The sequence below is a fragment of the Emiliania huxleyi genome (genome assembly GCF_000372725.1).
Source record: "Emiliania huxleyi CCMP1516 chromosome Unknown EMIHUscaffold_159, whole genome shotgun sequence".
In the NCBI taxonomy this organism is placed as follows: domain Eukaryota; phylum Haptophyta; order Isochrysidales; family Noelaerhabdaceae; genus Emiliania; species Emiliania huxleyi.
In genome coordinates, this window is record NW_005200993.1 from 76,196 (window position 1) to 96,645 (window position 20,450).

Below are 20,450 nucleotides of genomic sequence, written 5' to 3' on the forward strand. Positions count from 1 at the left end.
CGGAGCAAATCACGTGGGCTGAGATGGCGATGCTCCGCCTGCTCACGAACTGGGACCGGGCCAGACGCATGCCCTCGTACGGGAACCCGCGTGGCGGCGAGGAGGACACGGACCTGTGCGCAAAGGTGAAGTGCCGGCGCCGCGCGCTCCAGCGCTTCATGCGAGGTTGAGAGGGGGCGGCAGAGGGGTGGAAGCGGTTCGCGTTCATTTCTACACGTAAAACGAAGACGGCACGTGCAAAAGGCGCCTATGGGCGGGCGGAGCGCGGACTCTCACACGCTCCCAGCTCACAGCTCACGTGCACGTATCACGTCTTTTCGTGTAGTGAAGAGATCTCGACACACTCACTACGACTTCTGGCAAGCCGCCAAGCCATGGACATGCGCGAGGAGCCGCCGCAGCCGCTCGGCCTCCTCGTCAGAGGGTGGCGCGTCGGGGGCGAGGGCGTGGATTCGGAGGAGCCCCTCTTGCACGGCTGAGGCGTCCCGCACAGCCGCCACCCTGATGTCGACCTCAGTTATGGGGTCAGTGCGCAGCGCATGGGCACCAACCCCTCCGTCAGGCGAAACCAGCCGTTTCTCCAGCTGTCCTGACTGCTGCATCCGGCTCAGGGCAGCGCCAATGTGCCGCAACCGTTCCGCCGTCTCGGCGCCGGCAAACATGCCTCCCTCTGACTCGACTGGTCTCGCAAGCAGCGACTGTACGCGTGCCTCAATCTGATCCGACAGCAGCTGGGGTAGAGGCGTGGGCGGGCCTCTGTCTTGGGCGTCGAGGGCAGTCGCGCTCCCGCCCTTCGCTTCGCCGCCATGTCCTCTCTCAATCACGAGGTCCAGCTCCAAGTCCAACCGCTCCACCTCGTGAACCGCCTCGCAGAGTGGCTGGTCGCCGCTCTCCTCAGCCCGCTGCAAGATTCGGCGCACAGCACCGATGCCTCCGTTGGAGTCGCACGCGAACAACGCGTCGCGCTGCGCCCTCATCTCGGACTCCGCCTGCGCCAACATGGCGCTGTACTCACCCCCACCCAGCGCAATACCACTCTCGGACACCGACGCGAGCCACTCCTCGAGCGCCCTCCGCCCCTTCTCTGCAGCGTCTTTCTGGCCCTCGATCGCCGCGCGCAGTCCCTCTCGGTCGCCCTGCTGATGTTGACGCACCCGCACCTCCTCATGCAGCTCGAGTTCCTCCACCGCGGCGGCGAGGCAGTGGGCGTCCATCTCGTCCACGTTATCACCGCATCCATCTATGGCGTACTCGCCCGGAATAGATGGCTCAGGGTTCCCAGCGGGCTCGGTCAGAAAGAAGCCGCTGCAGCCCTCGTCGGGCATTGTGTTTTGGGTTGTGCTGGCGGCGACGAACGAACGTCTGTCCGTTCAACTCGTTTGTTTGCGTGAAACGAATTTTGATACTGTGTCGTGCGAGGGAGTTTTCTTGTAAACTTGGAGCACTTGGAGTGCAGTTAGTCACCTCACATCCATACTCGGGCTGTTGCCATCCCAAACTGTCACTCCCCTTTCTCCCGGCCGGGGTGGGGCGCGCGCGGGGGCGGCGGGTGTGCGGCGAGTGTGCGGGATGTCTGTGGGCCCGAGAGCGATATGCCATGTCCGCCTTGCGTTGTTTCATAACACCGAAGGCTAAGCTCAAAAAAATCTCCAAAGTCAGCGTGTTGCGCTCTACTCGAATATGCACAGGGGTGCTGCGCTCGCGCACGACACGCGGTACGACCGCACGCAGGTCTACGACGCGCTCTACTCGCGAGGCTACCAAGTGCAGTCGCTCAACTACTCACAGTCGAGGCTGCTGCTTCCCGCAGTCGGCCAGCTGGTCCTCAACCAGTCAGGCTCCTCAGAGCCACTGCGGACTGCGCTCGACGTCGGGTGCTCTCACGGTTTCGCGGTGTCGAAGCTGTGGGAGATGGGCCTGCATGCATCCGGAGTCGACCTCAGCGGCGTCGCCGTCTCGATTGCCCGCAAGGCGCGGCAGGATGCATTGGAGCGATGCGTGCCTCCGCTGCCGGGACGGCCTGCCTCCTGCTTCCTGCAGGGGAGCGTCGCCGACTTGCCGTGGCCCAGCCGCGCCTTTGACGTGACGATGAGCAGCGACGTGCTCGAGCATGTGCCTCCAGAGTTGGCGCGGGGATCAATAAGAGACTGACCGTGATCACCCGCACCTGAGACCGCCAAGGCAATCAAATTGCTCGCTAATTCCAACCAATAGGTCGACCTCGCCGTCGCGGAGATGAGCCGAGTCACGCGGAGGCTGATGGTGCTGAAGATCTCGGTGCGGAAGGAGGGCAGGAAGCCGGCCCTAGTCTTTGAAGACTCCCCCTCCTCTGCCCGGGGGGGCACCAAGGTCTCAACCCTGTTCCATTTATCTATAGGAAGCCGTCCCTCAAGGCGTTGGAGGAGGAGATCGGGAGACACATCCAACTGCACGAGACCGTCAAGCACACACCCTTCTGGATTGACAAGTTCAGCAGGCACGGCTTTTACCTTCGAAGCCGAATCCGAACGCCGGGCCACCTGTGTTGCGCCTTTGTGCTGCAGGCAAATGACTCTCTCCTGTCATCCTAACAGCTAACACCCGCGGCCTGTGAGTGCACGGCAGTGAAGTTGTACCGTGTGTGCGACCACGTGTTTTTGTCGTGCCAGTGTGCTGCGGACTGTGTGGCGGGTAAAAGTCCCATGTCGCATGTGCAATATGAGAGCTCAAACTGTGAATTCACTGAACATACGAAAGTGATAAGTGTGAAAAAAATCGGGATCGGGGATGGCCAGACAGTCATCAGACAATCACGTGAGCAAATCCGGTGACTTTCCCGTAAAATGTGCCTCCACGACTGGACGAGCACGGACCCAGCGCGAAGGCCTAAGAGCTCGCAGCTCACGAGTACATTGTACGCAATCGAGGAATGGATGTCGGGATGTGCGGAGCAGGAGGCTTCTCGAGGGAGGCCCGTGCGACGGCTCTCAGTCCTCCTCCATGTCCATATCCTCGTCCTCGGACGCCGAGGTTGGCCCCGGGAGTGCCTCAATCCCTGCGCTCGGCGACAAGCCCGCCGCGCTCGAACGCACGGGCTCGTAGTTGGACGACTCGTCGCTTCCGCGCTCCCCGACGCTCTCCTCGTCGCCGATTGCCTCCTCGTCCTCCTCGTCCTCCTCGTCCGCCTCCAAATCGAGGAAGTAGATGCGCCGCTTCTGCGTCAGCACGAGCGAACACATCCCCCATCGGCCGTCTCGCCGCTCCGCGAGGGCGAGCCGGTCGGCGACGGCGCCGGCAAAGTGGCGTGAGCGCTCGCAGTCCAGCTCGACCACGGGGAGGCTGCCTAGAGAGGGAGAGGCCACGGGGGTCGTCCGGAGTTGCCCGGGCTCGGGCGAGACAGAGGCGCCCCGGCGATGCTGCCGCCGCGCGCACACGTGAGCACGAGCCCAAGCAGCGGCGGCGGCGCGCCGCTGCCGCCGGGCAAGCTCGCGATGGGCATGAAGGGCAGCTCCTCGTGCTGCACCACCGTCAGGCGCGAGCCAGCGGCGGCGTCCGAAGCGTGCAGCAGCGCAATCTAAAGGCGGGCGGGCGGAGGGGGGGGGGGGTAGCAGAAGTGAGGCGGACTGGTTGAGGGGGCGGCAGAGGTGAGGCGGAGCTGGGAGGAGGCGGCGGGCCAGTATGGTTGTGCGCGCGGCTGCCTAGCCGAGCCGCAAGCGGGGCTTCGCTGGCTGAGCGGGCGTCAGCTTCGCTGGTTGGGGGAGTGCGTCTACAGAGGGCCACCTTGCCGTCGCGGTAAAAGTGCGCGCGGCAGAGGTGCGCGTGCGGCGTGCGCGCCGCGCACGCCTCCCACGAGGGCGGGCCCTTGTCCTGCAGGAAGGTTCCAGGAACGGTCTAGGAAAGGTCCAGGAAGCACGCCTCCCGCGAGGGAGGGCCACTGTCCTGTAGCGACCAGCGCGCGCGCAACAGCACGAGCTGCACGCCGCCCTCCTCGGCCAGCGCGCCGAGGGCGGCCGAGATGAGCAGCTGCGCGGGCTTGGTGAGGCAGGCGGCGGGAGGAGGGCCAGGCATCGCGGGCTCCGCCGGCTCTGGCGGCGGAGGGGAGGGCTCCGGGTGGCGGAGGTCTATGTGCAGCCCGTCGGCGTCGGTGCTCGACTCAGCGCTGCCGTCGGCGTGCAGCGGCGTGCACGAGTGCAGCTGGAAGCCTGCGGACACGTGCTGCGCCACCGGGTTGAAGCAGTCGGAGAGGGCGGCGGCCAGCTCTTCCTCGAGGGCCGGCAGCCGGCGGATCGGGCCGAGGGTGCAGTGCTCGTCGAGCGGGTCGGTGGGCAGCGCCTCGGCGGCAGCCGCGAGGCCCTCCTCCGTGGAGAAGAGGTCGCCCACCTCGTCGAGCAGCTCGTCGCCGGAGCAGCGCCCCAGGTACTCGCCGACGGTGATGGCGTCCGGCAGAGGCACGTCGTCTGCCGACGGCGGCGCCTCGTCCCTCAGCCGCCGCACCGCGTGGATCAGCCAGCCGAGCAGCGCGACCAGCCCCGAGTCGGTGCGGCGCGCGCACACGAGGAGGAGCTCGGCGGCGGCGCGCAACGCCTCCGCCGCCTCGAGAAGGGCAGACACCTTCTTGGGCTGCAGGCCGAGGGTGCCCGCAAAGTGGTGAGGCCAGCGCGATAGCCCTCTCAGGTTGCCGACCAGGTGTACCACCAGCTCGAGCGCGGGCGCGACCTGCGTCAGCACGAGCTGCGCGATGGCGCCGGCGGCGGCGTTGGCCGCCTTCAGCGCACGCGTCAGCTCGGCCTCGCGGAGCTCGTGCGCCAGCACGTCGCGGACGCGCGCCGACGGGGCGCCGTACGCGAGCAGTGCGAGCAGCTCCTGCTCAAGGAGGAGCGACGGTGACCCGAGGTGACTCGAGAGGACTCGAATGTATGCCACTCCTGCTCAACCGACGGCGGTGGTCACTCCAGGGGTGTGTGGGGGGGGAAGGGGTGACCCGTTCCTGCGGCACTGTCGCCGGCCCATCGGAAGGGTTGAGGTCCGACTCGGTCCGCACCTCCTCCCGCAGCCTCGCCAGCTTTGCGTGGAAGGGGCCAGCCGCCTCGGCCCACGCCTGCCGCGCCATCTCGAGCGCCGCCGACGCGCGCTGGGTGAGGGCTTCACAGCGAAGGAAGGAGAGAGCGAGCGCCTCGATCTCTTGCCGCGCCCGAGAGAGCTGGCCGGTCCGAAAGCCGAGCAGCAGCGTGCCCGCCTCGTGCTGCTGCCGCGTGCCGTCGGGCAGGGAGACGCGGGCGGAACCGCGCGTCGCGACGACCAGAGTGAGCGCGTGCAGCGAGGGTGCGAGCGACGCGCGGAGCAGCGCCGGCGGCTCGTCCCCAAAGTCGAGCGCGGGAAAGTCGGCGAGCGGGAGGAAGCCGAGTGAGAACCTGCCGTGAACGCGCAGCTGCACGCGCGCCGAGTCGTCCGCAGTCACCGAGAGGTCGAACTCGAGCGAGCGGCCCGGCTCGAAGAGCAGCCTGTGCAGCGGCGCGTCGAGGGGCAGCGGCGCCGAGTCGAGCGCGAGCTGCGCGCCGCTGCCCTTGGGCAGGCTTGGCAGCGGCGGGAAGAGGTCCGAGAGGCTGCACGCGTAGGGCGAGTCGAGCGCGCGGCCGGGCTCCGAAGGGCTCAGCCCCCAGGAGACGAGGCGGAGGGCGCAGTGGTGCGTGTTGGACGTGCAGAGCAGCTCGCCGTCCTCGATATTGTACAGCGCGACGGAGCCGTCCGCGTGGCCCACCATCAGCTCCTGCCCGTCGGGCCGCCACGCGAGGCAGTGGATTGGCTGCGCCGCGGGGATGGCAAAGAGCCGCTGCCAACCGGTCCGCACGACCGCGACCTGCGAGTCCGAGGTGGCGATGGCGATGAGGTCCATCGTCGGGCTCCACTCCATCGCGACAACCTCGCCGCTGGTGCTCTTCGGGAAGCCGGAGAGCAGCTCAAACGGCGCCATATTGGAGCCAGCTTGTGGCTTGTTCACTGGCCGCGGCCAGTGCGCGCTGCTGAAAAGGAAAACAAGCCCCCGCCGACCCCGATGCACCTTATTACCCAAACCCCCTACCTGCAAGCCCACCGTCCGAGAGGGGTAGGGGCCAGCCTTGTTGAATTAAACACGAGTTCCACCGTAGCGCGCACAACTCTAAGCGCGCGTGTGTGCGAATGCAGGAATGCAGCGCTCACGCGGTCCCGGGCTCGGTCCTCCCACATTCTCTAAATGATGAGTCTTGCTCTCCCTTATACAATAAGGGGCCTCTGCGAAATAAAAAGCGGAGACCTCAGTGGGAGCGAACTCTGACGGAGAGGGAGGTTCCCCGTGTTTGCTGAAAAGGAAAACAGATGCTTCCCTCGGGCTGTCAGCTTCCCATCTCCTTCCAACCTAGGCGAGGCGGGGGGGCGCGCGGGTGCGGGGTGCAGTGCGGTGGGGTGTGTGAGTGTCATGTGGCTAAGAGCTGGTCTGGTGCAAAGTCTTGCAAAAATCGAGCAAAAGATCCGGATATTTCCAGGAATCCTCGGGGTTTTGCCGATTTGGCTGATTTTGGGACCAACCGCAACCCCAGCCTCAGACTCGGCTCAGAGCCGCGTTTGCTTCTGATGGACACTGGTACTGACCGGCCTCCGTCGGATGGCTCTCCGGCCTCTCCGGCCGCTGCCGCCCATGCTGCTGCCGATCCGGTCCCTCTCACGCTCAGCGATATCCGCACAAGCTACGACAACTTTGAGGTCGCCGGCTTTGGCCAGGTGGCCCACCATGAACATCTAACTGTTGTCTCAAACATCTGGACTTGCGGTGCGATTTGGACGGTCGCGGTCTGCACCCTGTTGTGGAGTTTCACGAGCGCCCATCACATATTTCACAACGAGGCGGACTGGAGGGGAGCATATTACGGCCTCATCCTATTTTTTGGCATAGACCTCTGCGTGCTCGTTATACTTGCCATCTGCATGCATTCGCTTTACCGATTCTTGGGCTTCACCCCAGAGGAAATTGCTAACATTCACAGTTCCCGAGAGGGTTGGACAGCGGCCACGGCCTCATTCTACGTGGAGAAGTACGGGGAAAGGCGAATAAAGATCGCAGATGCGATTAATCGTCGGAGTGGTCATGTTGTAGATGGCATCGTCAAGTGGTCACTCTTTGTGCCTCTCTGGATTCCGACGCAGAGCCAACGAGTCGCCGCATTGGCAATATATGGTCTCCTCAAGGTCCTCGGGATGCTCTTGTCATCCATGCCGAGGGAATCGTAGCAGGAGTGTTATTTCGCGCCTCACGTATCCGCGATGGCCGGTTGGGCCGCCTCAACCTGATGCTTGTTCAGTTTGTAGTCTTCGGATTCTACCCAGCTGTTGGCCTCTTGATTTTTCATTCGAACATCATGCCCACGCCCTTTTTCATGGGATACTGTTGGCAGCCCTTAATTTGGGGGGATACGATGGCTGAAATCATTGGCAGTTTCTTCGGGCGCTTTGAGTTCGAAGTCTACGGTTTCGGTGACATCAACCGCAAGACTGTAGAAGGAGTTGTCTCTTGCTACATTGCATCTTTTTGCGCATGCTTTTCGTACACGACTGTTCACAGCTCAGAGTTTCCCAGTCAAAAGTTCGAGCGGAACATGATGATGGTGCATGGCTTCAGTGCTTTGGTTGCAACGATTGCCGAAACGTTTGCACCACGGGCTACGGACAACGGATTCATGCTCCTGGGTGTTGCCGTTGTCGTGATTTACTTTTACCCATCGTTGCTATGAGGGTCCCCAACGAGACCGTTGGGAAAGTCATCAAAAAACATTCTCCTGTTTGGATTTTTTTGTTCCCGCCCCACCTACAACACCCTGATTTGTGTTTTTAAGCGGACTAGCTATCGCAAGCCCGCGCGCTAGCTATCGCGAGGCCCCCCCACCCGCCCACTATGCATACTACTCCACACCTCCCCCATCGTTTGTTTTAAAGCGAACTCGCGATCGCGAGCCCGCGCGCTCGCTAAAGGAGCGACGTGTGACCTGTCAGAGCTTGATCTCCGATCTCAGCGACGTCGAGTCGCCTTCGGTGGCGACAGCTAGGATGCATCTCCTCCGTCGTTTTTCGGGTGATGGCCCTGAGAAGCTGGCGCCGCACGCAGGCGGACCTTCACCTTGTGTATGCGGCGAACGCTTAAAAAGTGGGTGCTCTACGTCACTTTTTTTTGAGTAGATAGTGCCGAGCTGGCCGCGACAGCATTTTTCGCAGTTTTAGGCGGGTTTTGCACCACCGACTTTTTGCAACTAGTCAAAACTGGTAACTGCACCCCCTTGTCAGTGTTCAGAGACACAACATATACACCCACATACACGCCACCCAACGACGGTCCAAGTGTACAGCAGTTCCCTCAAAAAGATGAAAAGTCCCAAGCAGCGCGCAGGCTGAGAGTGTACAGCCGCTCAATGCGAGATGGTAGACGTGAGGTGCCGCCTCGGGCCCTCGGCCACCTCCAAGGTGCACTTGACGCCGAGCTCCGCCTCGAGCTTCTGCAGCCCAGCACGAAGTGACGGCACGTCGGGCCGCTTATCCCCACAGAAGTGGCACTGAGTGTTGAAGAGGGGTGGCGCGCCGCGCTTGGTGCGCAGCTGCTCGGTCTGCAGGTGGTCGATGTTGAGGCCCGCGGCGGAGAGTGTGTCGGAGAGGCGGTAGAGCAGGCCAGGCCGATCGATGCCGGTGAGCGAGACACGCCCCGTCACTGCCGGGACCACTTTGCTCGAGTCCGAATGCGGTTGGAGGTCGCGAAGGAGCACCTCGACACCCTTTCCGGCGAGGGAGGCGCCGCCCAGCGCCGCACGAACGGCTTTCAGCTGTGCCTCGGAGCACTCGACGTGCATCACGATGCAAAACTCGGCGCCGAGGCACATCATCTTCGAGTGTGAGATCGACGCGTCCAGGCCGTACAGCTCGCGCGCGATCGCTGCGATGACCCCCGGCCGATCAGGCCCCATGGCGGTGACGAGCAGGTGCGACTTGTCGGGCGAGAGGCGAGGCGCGGGCGCGATGGCGCTCGTGGTCATCAAGCCGAGCGTCTGCGCGTCGACGTGACCGAAGACGCCCTCCTCGGCCGGGACCTCGCTCGAGCCGCGCATGGCCGAGAGGATGCACGTCCAGATGAGCGAGGTCGACGCGACCCACGGGATGCGCGCCCACATTGGCATGAAGGCGAAGTTGAGCAGCGTCGATGGGATCCACACCTTCCACAGCGCGACGAGGTCCTCGTTCATGTTGCCGATGTACTGGTTGACGGCACACACCGGGTTGGGCGAGTCCGACGTGACAAAGTCCTTGATCATGTAGAAGACGGGGAAGTACATCAGAGGATGGTGCACTCCCTGGTCGAGAAACACCTGTGCGAAGAGGTCTCGGATGCCGCGAGGGTCTCTGAGCTTGTCCGCGACCGACTTGCCCGCGAATGCCGCCGCATTGGGAAAGATGCGGCTAAAGAGCGGCACGTATATCATATACTGCACTCCGCCGAGGTAGAAGAACCCAAACGCGCCAAAGGCTATGTTTCGCTTCCAGTCGATGATCTCGCGCTTTTCGACAACCTTCTGCACCATCAGATCACAGCCCGACGTCTTCATCAGGCTGTAGCCCAGACCAAAGCGGAACGGGTAAGTCTTAGCCAGACGCAGGATGGCCGACATGGTCGTGAAGCAGAGGAGGATCCAGAGGGGATGGCGTGCTGCCGAGCTGAATAAGATCGGATCGAAGAAAAAGAATTTCATCGCGTCGGACGACAGCGCGCACTGGCACTAACACAGGTACACTAAGAAAAAAATTTAAACAAGCAACTCAAGAAAAAGAATTTTACAACGAAACTCCCTCGCACAACACACCTGCCTCGTGCGCACCTCTATTCTGCTCCGGAGTGACTCGCCACCGCCATCCCTGGGCCCACTGGGCAGTCGTGTGAGGGGCCGCCCCCTAGTTTGCGAGGGGTGGGTGCTAACCTCGCGTGGGTAGGAGGTGCTCTGCGAACTGCCTCGCGCGAGGGGAGTGTGGCATCTCTCGCGAGTCTTGGAATAGTCTTCCCTGACCCCGCCCGCCTGCCCGCCTGCCCTGCCCGCCTGGCTGATAAGATCTTTTCACCTTGACTTGGTGGAGTACAGGCGCGGGGGGCGTGTGGCTGAGACTGAACTGGCTCGCCTGCCAACCTCGAAGGGGCTGCCGTCCACCCGTCGCTGCTCAGGCCGGGGGAGGGGGGGAGACCTCCTGTTCCTCGCGGAACGGGAGTAGGCCCCTCCTTGCCCGGTCAGGAAGCAGGGCGGTGGTCGTGCCATCGTCGCTGCGTACACACCGACACACGCCGCATTCGTCGCCGGCGCGCGACAGGCTCCCGTCGGCCGGACTGCCCTCGACGAGTGGGTGTCGCCAACCAAAGCGACACGCACTCGAGGGTTGTGCCGACGGGACGCGGCTCGAGAGCCACTCTCGCGAAGGCACGGCTGGCAACCATTAACCGTGGCGCGGGGCTCGCGTTCGACAAGACCGGGATCGCTCTACCGGCAAACCTCAAGCTGACATGCGCGCCCCGTCGAGCTGACGGCGGGCGCGCTGAGGTCGCACGCCAAGCCAAGTTATATGCCAATGGCATGCGACTAGAATCGGCTCACGCGCCTCTACTCGCATAAGCTCACCCATAGAATTATCACCACCAGTGAGTGCGAGATAGGGCTAGCGGCTGGCGGCTAGCCTCTGAGGAGAGTGACCAGAGACACCTCACACGACCCCACACACGGTCTAGTCCGGCCTCGCGGTCGGCGGAGATTGCTAGAGGACGAGCAAGCCTGCTCTAGCCTCACGCGTTCGCCCCTGTCGTCTGTTGTGTTGTTGTGCCCTTGTTTGTTCCTTCGGCACCTTGGCTGGGGGAGGCGACAGGGGGGGGGAGCGGCCTTGAGTTATGTGTACGCCAACTCAGGGTGTGTGGCAGCCAGCTGGCTGTGTGTCTTGTGAGCTTGTTTGTGTCTGTGTGTTGCTCGTGCGTGTCGTCATCATCTGTCCCGCGTCCACCCATACCGCGTTGGTGTCCAGTCCGAGCCTGACTGTTGTTCATCTTTCTACATACATACATACAACACTGGGCACGGGACTGGCGCGCACTAAGAAAAAGAACGGCATCTTAGAAGGATTCGAAAAGGAATTTTTGCCGAGTGTCGTGCGAAGCTCAGGCCAGTGCAGGCACGGGAAGTACGGGGCCTGGCTAGACGACTGGTGGCTCGACAGACCTCCTTGGGCAGGCAGGTGTTCCGGTGGGGGGGGGGAGGACTACATTAATTACCTCGTCAACGACATCGCACCGGGACCGACACAGTCGGAGGGGCAGGCGATGATGGCATACGCCTGCTGTGTGAAGAGGCGAGTGGCGTCGGCGGGCCCGCTGTCCGAACACAACTCGGCCTTTGATATCCGGGCAGTGCGGGTGCGGATCGAAGGGGATCGGGCGAGTGAGGAAGCGACGCGACTGATACCCGGGTACTCGTAGACAGCCTACCCGGGTACGACTTAGCGTGGCGCGAAGGGGAGGAGAGGCGAGGCCAGCGGCGAGCCCGGGTCCTGCCCCCCTCCGGCGATGGGCCGCCACCTGTGGCCGCGCGCGGAGCAAGGAGGGCGGGGCAATGTCAGCGGTAGCGGCGTCGGCAGCGGCCGCAGCAGCGGCGCAGCAGCGCGGCGCGACGCGCTCAAGCTGAGCGCACCTCCACTTCTACACGAGGAGGCACTGGAGGCGCTTTGCGCACAGCGTCCTCCGTTTGGCCTGCTCGCCGACTTGAGTACGCTCGAAGGCATCTTGCACGGCCTCGGCCTTCCCTCTGAGGCTGCCACTCGCGGCACCGGCGGCGTGCCGAACGCATCTCACTCGAGACACAGCAGGACAGCCGCTGCAGCAGCTGCTCGGTCAGAGGCGTGCCGGAGACTCGCGGCGCGGTACGCCTATGACTCACCGGTGGTGGTCGGTGGCGGCGGTCGTGCCCGCGGCGGCGCGGCAAGTCGGTGCGCGGTGGTTGGCTCGGGCGGCACTCTCGTCGGCAGCGGGGCGGGCGCCGCCATCGATTCGCACGAGGTCGTGTACCGCTTCAACCTCGCGCCGGCGGGCGAGCGCTGGGCGGGCGATGTCGGCACGCGCACCACCTTCCGCCTCTTCAACGGCCAGTCACGGGCGGGCGCACGGCGCGTCAACGACTCTCGTGGCGCGACCCACCTCTTGTACTGCCCCTTTGACCGCTGGCTCGGTAAGTGTCTCCTCTCGGGCGTGCGCTGGCCGCCAAAGGGTGCGGTGGCCGCCAAAGGCTCTGACCGGCCCCGCCACCCGCGTGGCACGGGCAGCTGGCTGCTTGTGAACCCCGTCTTCTCGCTGCGGACCGCGGAGCAGCAGTGGGCGCACGGTGGCCGGCGAGGCCGGATGGCGAGCACGGGGCTGCTCGGCGTCGCTCTGGCGGCGGCGGCGTGCGACCACGTGACGCTCTTCGGCTTCGGAAACGACTCGGACGCCGGCACCGCGGCGACGTGCGCCCACTACTGGGAGTGCTCGCGCAACCAGAGCCGCTACTTTGGCGGGAAGGCGGGCTACCACGACTGGCACGCGCAGTGGCGCGTCCTCTCTGACTGGGTCGCGTCGGGCAATCTGTCCTACTGGACGCGGCGAGACTAACACAAGCCGCTGCCCGGCTTGATATTGAAATCCTAAAGTTCCGGGAATATTAGAGGCGATGGAGTTTTGTTGTTGGGGCCCTCTGCACTTGCCCAAGTCTGCTAAGGACAGCAGCAAGAGCACGTACATATGCCTCCTCGGAGAAGGAGGCCGCAGAAGAGCGGCCCAGGAGCGCCCCGAGTTGCTTCCACGAGAGATCTACAGTGGGTTGCAAATTCAAAAACAGCCTGCGAGGGCGGCGCTGCGCCTGCGGCTGCGCGCCGCCTACTCCAGCTACCTCGTCCTCGACGTCGATCGTCGTCGTGGCTCGTGCGGGTGTGAGTGTAGAGTGATTCCAAAGCAAACGGCATCCCAAAACATGAATTGGGCGACCAAAAGCGGCGATGGGCACGCACCTGCGCAGCCGCCGGAGAAAAGGAGAAAGAAGACGATTTAACGGACACCGGTGGTCGGACGAAACAGAAACTAGAGCGCAGTCCTGGGGAGCCGGACCAGACGGCATCGACCGCCGAGGGAATGTTGGGAAGAGGCACGAGGAGGGCGGCGACCTCAACCGACTATGGATGGAGGATCCGTCGCCAGACGACGCAGGGCAGACGACGGGGAGGCGGAGCGGACGCGCAGGGCGAGACGAGGGAGGGAGCAGGACGTTGCGGAGATCAGCAGGAGGATGTACGAAGAGATTAAGAGCAGCAGGGACCCGAGGGACCATGTGGAAGACGGCTAGTGCTAGTCCCCCCTCGGTCGGGAGGACGACCCCGGCTAGTCGCCGACCACACCCACAAAGAACCCTGCACAAAGATCGCACGGGCAGGGACCTGTTCCTTTTCACCCATCTCACAGTAGAGGTGTCCGTTTTATTTATTTATTGCGCAGCGCCGGCTGGACGACGACATCCGAGGATGATGGATGTCATGTTGCGCGATGGCGGCATCCATTTCGTCAAGCCACCTTCATCGTGCCCGTCGCCACCCTCGCCGCCGTCTCACCTACGTCGCTGCCGTCGGTCGCCATCGTGGGCCTGGCCTGCCTGCCTCGCTGCCGAGCGAGACGGACGGTGCTGTTGCACTTGGAGCACTTGGAGTGCAGTTGGCAACCCTTATATGGGATCCAGTCTCGGACTATACCAACATGCTTTTGGTGTCAGTTGCCTCAAACCGTTAACACCTACCCCGTCATGCTTGCCCAGTAGGTAGGTAGGTAGTAAGGTGAAGAACAGCCAGGCTCGGACTGGACACCAACGCGGTATGGGTGGACGCTAGACAGATGATGACGACACGCACGAGCGACACACAGACACAAACAAGCTCACAAGACACTCAGCCAGCTGGCTGCCACACACCCTGAGTCGGCGTACACATAACTCAGGGCCACATCCTCCCTGTCGCCCCCCCCAGCACTCCACGGTGCCAAGGGAACACACAAGGGCACGTACGCGAAGCGCGTCGCGAAGCTGCTACAAGCGCCGCACGTCGTCGCCGGCGAACTGATCCGACGCGAGATTGCGGCGCGAACGCCCTTGGGTGTGCAGTTCGAGGCCACAATCGCGGCCGGTTATCTCCTCCCTGATGACACGGCCTTCCGTATGGTCGGTGCGCGGCTGGCGGCGCCGGACGTTGCGGAGGCGGGTGCAGTGCTCGACGGCTACCCGCGCACTGTCGATCAGGCGCGCAGGCTGGACGAGGTGGCTGATGTGGGCCTAGTCGTGAACCTCGCGATGCGCGAGGACGCCCTCGTCGCCAAGCTGCTCGGCCGGTGCGCCTGCAGCAACTGCGGCCGCGGGTACAACTCCGCCACCGTCCACCTCTTGGCCGACTGCGCGCGCGGGCTGCCGACGGTGTCGCTGCGGCCGCTGCTGCCTCCTCGCGGCCGGTGCGAGGAGTGCGGCTGCGTGAGGATGGAGCGCCGCGCTGACGACACGGCCGCAACCATCAGCAACCGGCTGCGCGAGTACCATAAGACGTGCTCGCCAGTCGAGGAGCACTACAGGGAACTCGAGGCGGCAGCACTAGGCGGCGGCGACGGCAGAGGCGGCAGAGGCGGAGGGCCGCCGTTGCGCGTCGTCGACTTCGAGATTACGGCGGGCATCCCAGAGACGCTGCCGAACCTGGCGCGCGCAATGCTAGCCACCGGAGCGGTCAACGTCGGGGATGGAAGCGAGGCGCTTCGCGGCGTGCGATAGCACCAGACGTATGGGATCGACTCTCACGCTCTGCCTGTGAGCGCGCGTGTGCGCGCATCCGGTTTTGCGGTGCGCCCGGCGTGGCGGCGTCAGAGTGCGTCTCAGAGATGGTGGTGCGAATTGATCAAAATCGATCATCAACATGATTCTGTGAGACTAAGGTCTAAGTGACGATTGTACCACACAGCTAGAGACTCTGGAGAGGACAGAGGTTTTTATTTATAGTTTATACGTCAGCAGTACTGATCCGTCGACGGCTTTACACCGGCCTCCGGCTCCGCGGCTGGGGGCGGGCGACGGGACCTGCAGCGGCCACCCCTCCGCCTCCCTTTCGCCTCGCCGCGAGGAGCGTTGCGCACGGCAGCGCGGAAGAGCCCATCGCCGTCGAGGACGGCCCGAGCCCGCTCAGGGCTTGCGCCCGCCGGCCGGTACACCGCTCTGTGGGGCCGCGCCGCCGTGCGCAGCTGAGGAGGAGGAGGGGAGGGGGGGAGGGGGTGAGAGGAAGAAAGGGCTCCGGCTGCGCGGGTCGGTGGAGTGTGTCCCCGCGCGTGTGTGAGCGCCTATCTCCTCCTCACCTCCTCCTCCACCTCCTCCTCCTCCTCTGCTCACTTCCATCTCTGCTCTCCTCCCACCCCTCCCCCTCCCCCTAGCCCCTCCCCCGCGCACCTCCCGCCGCGTCTCCGCCCACCGCGGCTCCTCCCGCGCCCTCGTGCTCCGCCAGAACCGGGGCGGCCCCGCGCTCGAGGCGAGGCAGCAGCGCGAGCAGCCGCTTCTCGAGCGAGGCGTGGAGCAGCTGCGAGCTCGACTCCTCGAGCAGCACCTAAGTAGTCATTCATTCGGAGTCGATTAGGAGCGTAGTAGGCTCGAGGTAGACTCCTCGAGCGGCACCCGCGTCGCGCGCGTCTCGCGCCGCAGCGGAGCCAAGTCGCCGCCCGGCGGGTCCCCGTGCGCACGCAGCAGCCTCAGTTCGCGCATGTTGATGTACGAGGCCGCCGCCTGGCTGTACAGTGACTTGCCCTGGTATCGGAAGCGCTGCGCCGCGTCGTCGCACCCGTACCGCACCAGCCGCAGCGAGGCGCCTGGCCAAGGCAGAAGGGTGTGTTGACCACAGGGCAACGGCGGCGTGAGCAGCCGCAGTGGCCCCGGCGAGGCTTTCCTCCAGCAGAGGCAGAGAGAGGCACCGCCTCGAGCAGGCGGAGGGTGGGCACGTGGCGCAGGCAGAACCAGCCGCTGTCGTCCTGCGGCTCGATGTGCCACGTCGCATCGCTCGGCTTCGCGTGCGACACGCCCACCTCGATCCCAATCCCCGCCTGCGGCTGCTCCGCCTCCTGCCAATACAGCTGACCCACCCACGCTCGAATGTTGACAAACGTGCCGCTCGCGGGGGTGGCGGCGGAGTTGGCCGCGCAGCGGTCATACCGCTCCGCGATAAAGAAGCACAGCAGGCCGAACCACAGCACGAGGGCGCCAAAGACGATGCACTCTACCGCGAGCCGCCGGCAGGAGAAGAGGTCGCGGCGAGACAGCTTCGCGCCCGTGCCGCCGAGCCCGCTCAGCCCGCCCGGCACACTCCAGCGCTGGTCAATGTTGCCGCGCTTCATGCTACCGCTGTGTTAGGCGGCCTTGACTACAACCGCCTCTCGTTGCCGGTCTCGCCAAACGCGCCGCCGCCCGCCTGGTCGGTATTCGAAAAAAAATCAATCCCCGTGCAAGTGCTCCGTCCTTCCAAACCCTGCTCGTGCAGGTAGGGACACTGTCCTCCCCCCGTCCCTTGTTTTGATTTGTGTGTTTTCTTTCTTTCCTTTTTGTATTGTGTTAACAGAAAGAAAGAAAGAAAACAGACAAAGCCAGACGAGGGATGGGGCAGGAGGACAGGGTCCCCACCTGCACGAGCAGGATTTTGGAAGGACGATCAGGGGGACAGGTGGGGCTCTCCTGCTCCTGACAAGGGACACGACAGGCTCGCAGCGCTATTGTTAACAACGATGGCGCTCTCGGCAAAAACCAATCTTTTCTTCGGACACATGCCGCTTTTTTGCGCAGCAACACCTTATCCTTAAACTTTTAGGCCCTCCAAATTCGGGCGGGTCGGTGCGTAGCGACGACCCCGGCTAGTCGCCGACCACACCCACAAAGAACCCTGCACAAAGATCGCAAGGGCGGGGGCCTGTTCCTTTTTACCCATCTCACAGTAGAGAGGTGTCCGTTTTTATTTATTAAATTTTAGCGGACGGAGTGGGCCCGAGTTTGAAAAGGGCGACGCTTGCGTCCTAGCCTCCAACAACGCCTCCCCGGCGCAGAGGGGCCCCCGGAGGGATGCTCAACCGCTCCACGCCACGCCGCTTGCGGCGGTCCCAGCTCCGCTGAGGGCCGCGAAATTTACCCGCAATTGAGGGACCCATCAAGCCGCCGCGCACACGCCCCAAGCCGAGTCGCTGCTGCCTTCGATGCCCTCCCAGTCCGAGCTTTTCGCCTCCGAGTGGCATTACAGCAACGGACCCGACTCGTTCGGTCCCGCCACCCTCTCCACGATGCGTGACCTCTTTGCCACCGGACAAATTGACGCCGAGGCCTTTGTGTGGAACTCCACCATGAAGGAAGGCGCGGACTGGCTGCACCTCGGCGACCCAGCGAATAAATCGCTGCTCGCGCTGCTAAAGGGCGAGGCGAACGAGGCTCGCGAACGCGACACGCCGATCCACGGCGGCGACAGCGATGTCTGCGCCGGATGTGGTCAGAGGGTGTGCCACACGCCTCGCCCGACGCTCCGCTTCGCCCACGGGGTATCGTCACGCCATATCGCTGCATGCACAGGTGGGTGGAGGCGACGGGCGCGAGGCGTTTGGCGCGCTCGGCAAGCTGTGGCACGTCGGGTGCTTCAAGTGCGCTGGGTGCGAGCGAGCCATCTCGGCTGACTCGTTCATCCCGCACGAAGGCAAGGCGTACCACCCGCAGTGCCACCTCGAGGCCTTTGGGACCCGCTGCGCCGGCTGCCAGCGCCCGATTGACGGGCCGTGCCTGGTGGTCGAGGGGAAGAAGTACCACGCCGCGTGCTTCACCTGTGCCGAGTGCGGCTGCTCGCTAAAGGGCGGATACGCCATCGCGCCCATCAGCGGCAAGCCTTTTTGCGCCGCTCACATCAAGGAGGCGAAGAAGCGCGAAGCCGGGCGCGCGGCGCCGGCCTTTGAACTGGCGGTGGAGGACGCGGTCGCCAAGGAGATGGCTGCCGCTCGGATCGGCGGCGCTAGCGGCGGCGGCGACGCGCCCACCAAGTACGGAGGGCTCGACCGCGGCGACCGCGACCGGCCGACGATTGACTATAAAACGGGGGAAGAGCTGTGGATCGAGACGGGGACGAACCGCAAGTACCGGCTCGCAGCCGACGGCGGCAAGGAGTACATCGGCGTGGCGGAGAAGCCTCGGCTCGGCGGGGCCAGGACGTGGAACCAGGCAGCGCCTGGGGCGTGATCGCCATTTCTGCGGGCGGCCAGTGGCGGGGCTGGGGTTGCGCGCGCCTCCCCGTCCTCAAGAGTATGTGTATAGATAGTGGTGGACGGCGGCGCGGGTGCGCTGGGCTCTGGGCGCGGTGCGTGCGTGCTGCGTACGTGCGTAGAGCGGACGACGACCAGTGGTACTGACAGAGTGTGTGGAGAGAATCAGTGAGACAACGCATGTGCATTATATTTTCTTCCCACGTGCCTATTCGGAGTAAAGGAAGCCAAAGGCGAGCACGCGCACGCACGAGGTTCGGCCGACGAGCAGCTTGTGGCTGGAGCCGAGATGCTCGCCCGTCGCGGCGTCGAGTCTACGAGCGAGCGGCGAGGAGGGGGGGGGGGCTGGAGAGTGGTGCGTGACGGGAGAGGAGCAGGTGGGCAGGAGGCGATGAACGAGCATAGACGGTTGCACTCACGTGTTTGAGGTGATGAAGCTTCCATTCCACGAGTCGATGAACCCGCCAGGCTGCGCGAGATAGTCGATATTTTCGTTCCAAGGCACCGGGGAGAGTTTGCCCTCGCCCAGCCCTGTAGCCGGCATTGTGTCCGTGGAAGTCGTTGGCCTCCTGCGGTGTTGTGTCCGTCGGGCGCTGTACAAGCAACGAGGGCTCAGCCACTCGGCTGGCGAGCTGCCCCCCCCCCCCCCCCCTCGCTTTTGCAAAATCCGCCGCTCCTACAGTGCCGCGCCGCCTTACACACACACACGAACAGAACGTCGTTCTGCTTCGAGGGAGTTAGTTTGCGTTGAGGAGCGACCCGAGCAGCCGTGTGCCACCCCGTAACAGCCTTGTTAGCCATGCCCATGGGAAGATCGGCTCGCAAGGTGGGGTGCTAGCTAGTATGAGACCGACCCGGGTCGCAGTTCTCTTGCGCTGGCTGTCCGCAGATAGACAGATATCAGATTCTTGCGAAGGTGGGGACACGAGTCTGTCCTGGTCCCACCAGGAGGCAGCCCTATACACACGAGCTCATACAGGCCCCAACAAACGCCCATTCCTGTGAGTCAGTGGACGGCTCTATCGTCTCCTAACCTCGCATCTACGACAGTATACGACAGAGTACGACTGCGAGGAGACTATGCTCCCCTCTCCAGCAGGCAGACCGTACTCACTGCTTTTCCCCTCTCCCTCCCTGGCCCTCTCTCCCTCACGCAGCGCGGCCAAAACCGCCTCCGACGCGATTGTGCGGCGTAGCGTTCACGTCTCTGCTCGCGAGGAGCTCAGCCTCCCCGGCCCTGCGCTTGCACAATGCGGAGCGTGCTCCCCGGCGCGCACCCTGGCGGGCAAATCACCTGCATCGCACCCCCGCCCGGCAGATTCACCGCAAACGCCATGCCGGGAACGACGCCCGCGGGCACCACCACCTGCAGGGCCTATTGAAAGCAATACGTGTGAACAGACGCAGTCGGCACCTCTCCATCAGCGGCGGCGGGCGGCGCCGGCTGGGACGGCTGCAACTGCTGCTGCTGCTGCAACTGCTGCTGCTGCTGCAACTGCTGCTGCTGCTGCACCGCTGCGGCTGCTGCTGCTGCTGCGGCTGCCTGCTGCGGCTGCTGCTGCTGCTGCTGCTGCTGCTGCTGCCGCTGCTGCTGCTGCTGCTGCTGCTGCCGCTGCTGCTGCCGCTGCTGCTGCTGCCGCAACTGCTGCTGCCGCAACTGCTGCTGCTGCAACTGCTGCTGCTGCTGCACCGCTGCGGCTGCTGCTGCTGCTGCGGCTGCCTGCTGCGGCTGCTGCTGCTGCTGCTGCTGCTGCTGCTGCCGCTGCTGCTGCTGCTGCTGCTGCTGCCGCTGCTGCTGCCGCTGCTGCTGCTGCTGCTGCTGCTGCTGCTGCTGCTGCTGCTGCTGCTGCTGCCGCTGCAACTGCGCCTGATACTGCTGCGCGGCCGCCTGATGCCACGTCGCCGGGAGGAAGGTGTTGAACCCGACGACGAGCTCGTGGTGGCCGTGGAAGAGCTGCAGCACGTGGGCGATCAAGCCCGGCGTGTCACGCCCGTGCCGCGCCAGCATATCTTTGAACTGCAGGCGGAGGGGGGGGGGGGGTAAAGGGAAGGGTGGGTGTTAAGAGGTTGAGAGAGTGTGCGATCCTGCTCCGCAACGTCCGGCCCGAGCTCCTGC

General features: G+C 64.2%; 9 protein-coding genes across 9 annotated transcripts in view; 5 read left to right on the forward strand and 4 right to left on the reverse strand.

The window, feature by feature from the left end:
- Nucleotides 1-1,680: 1,680 nt before the first annotated feature.
- On the forward strand, nt 1,681-2,570 carry EMIHUDRAFT_229866 (hypothetical protein; the record flags this gene model as incomplete). Its single annotated transcript, XM_005785686.1, has 2 exons — nt 1,681-2,123; nt 2,378-2,570. The coding sequence occupies 2 exons, from the start codon at nt 1,681-1,683 to the stop codon at nt 2,568-2,570; spliced, it is 636 nt and encodes a 211-aa protein (XP_005785743.1).
- Nucleotides 2,571-2,740: 170 nt separating this feature from the next.
- EMIHUDRAFT_467828 (hypothetical protein) lies at nt 2,741-5,990 on the reverse strand. Its single transcript, XM_005785687.1, has 6 exons — nt 5,738-5,990; nt 4,976-5,542; nt 3,949-4,842; nt 3,760-3,846; nt 3,412-3,553; nt 2,741-3,322 (listed from the first exon to the last, which is right to left on the reverse strand). Exons 1-6 carry the CDS (start codon nt 5,948-5,950, stop codon nt 2,967-2,969), a joined length of 2,259 nt encoding a protein of 752 aa, XP_005785744.1. The 5' UTR covers nt 5,951-5,990; the 3' UTR covers nt 2,741-2,966.
- Nucleotides 5,991-6,588: 598 nt separating this feature from the next.
- EMIHUDRAFT_229868 (hypothetical protein) lies at nt 6,589-7,742 on the forward strand (the record flags this gene model as incomplete). The annotated part of the gene is made up of 2 exons (XM_005785688.1): nt 6,589-7,038; nt 7,233-7,742. The coding sequence occupies 2 exons, from the start codon at nt 6,589-6,591 to the stop codon at nt 7,740-7,742; spliced, it is 960 nt and encodes a 319-aa protein (XP_005785745.1).
- Nucleotides 7,743-8,411: 669 nt separating this feature from the next.
- Nucleotides 8,412-9,659, reverse strand: EMIHUDRAFT_111890 (hypothetical protein; the record flags this gene model as incomplete). Its single annotated transcript, XM_005785689.1, has 1 exon — nt 8,412-9,659. The coding sequence occupies one exon, from the start codon at nt 9,657-9,659 to the stop codon at nt 8,412-8,414; it is 1,248 nt and encodes a 415-aa protein (XP_005785746.1).
- A 1,682-nt stretch (nt 9,660-11,341) lies between these two features.
- EMIHUDRAFT_229870 (hypothetical protein) lies at nt 11,342-12,661 on the forward strand (the record flags this gene model as incomplete). Its single annotated transcript, XM_005785690.1, has 2 exons — nt 11,342-11,434; nt 11,726-12,661. The coding sequence occupies 2 exons, from the start codon at nt 11,342-11,344 to the stop codon at nt 12,659-12,661; spliced, it is 1,029 nt and encodes a 342-aa protein (XP_005785747.1).
- Nucleotides 12,662-14,066: 1,405 nt separating this feature from the next.
- Nucleotides 14,067-14,843, forward strand: EMIHUDRAFT_71775 (adenylate kinase; the record flags this gene model as incomplete). The annotated part of the gene is made up of 1 exon (XM_005785691.1): nt 14,067-14,843. A coding segment is annotated over one exon (777 nt), but the record flags the coding sequence as incomplete, so codon positions are not given.
- A 2,416-nt stretch (nt 14,844-17,259) lies between these two features.
- On the forward strand, nt 17,260-18,550 carry EMIHUDRAFT_423670 (hypothetical protein). Its single transcript, XM_005785692.1, has 2 exons — nt 17,260-17,584; nt 17,658-18,550. Exons 1-2 carry the CDS (start codon nt 17,291-17,293, stop codon nt 18,309-18,311), a joined length of 948 nt encoding a protein of 315 aa, XP_005785749.1. The 5' UTR covers nt 17,260-17,290; the 3' UTR covers nt 18,312-18,550.
- EMIHUDRAFT_229875 (hypothetical protein) lies at nt 18,543-18,878 on the reverse strand (the record flags this gene model as incomplete). The annotated part of the gene is made up of 2 exons (XM_005785693.1): nt 18,543-18,648; nt 18,754-18,878. 2 exons carry the CDS (start codon nt 18,876-18,878, stop codon nt 18,543-18,545), a joined length of 231 nt encoding a protein of 76 aa, XP_005785750.1.
- A 605-nt stretch (nt 18,879-19,483) lies between these two features.
- EMIHUDRAFT_229876 (hypothetical protein) overlaps nt 19,484-20,450 on the reverse strand; it is a gene marked incomplete at both ends in the record, with an annotated part of 2,197 nt that continues 1,230 nt past the window's right edge. Inside the window, 2 exons of the mRNA XM_005785694.1 lie at nt 19,484-19,541; nt 19,612-19,709. Of these exons, the coding sequence (XP_005785751.1) occupies nt 19,484-19,541; nt 19,612-19,709 (156 nt within the window). The remainder of the gene's footprint in view (nt 19,542-19,611; nt 19,710-20,450) is intronic.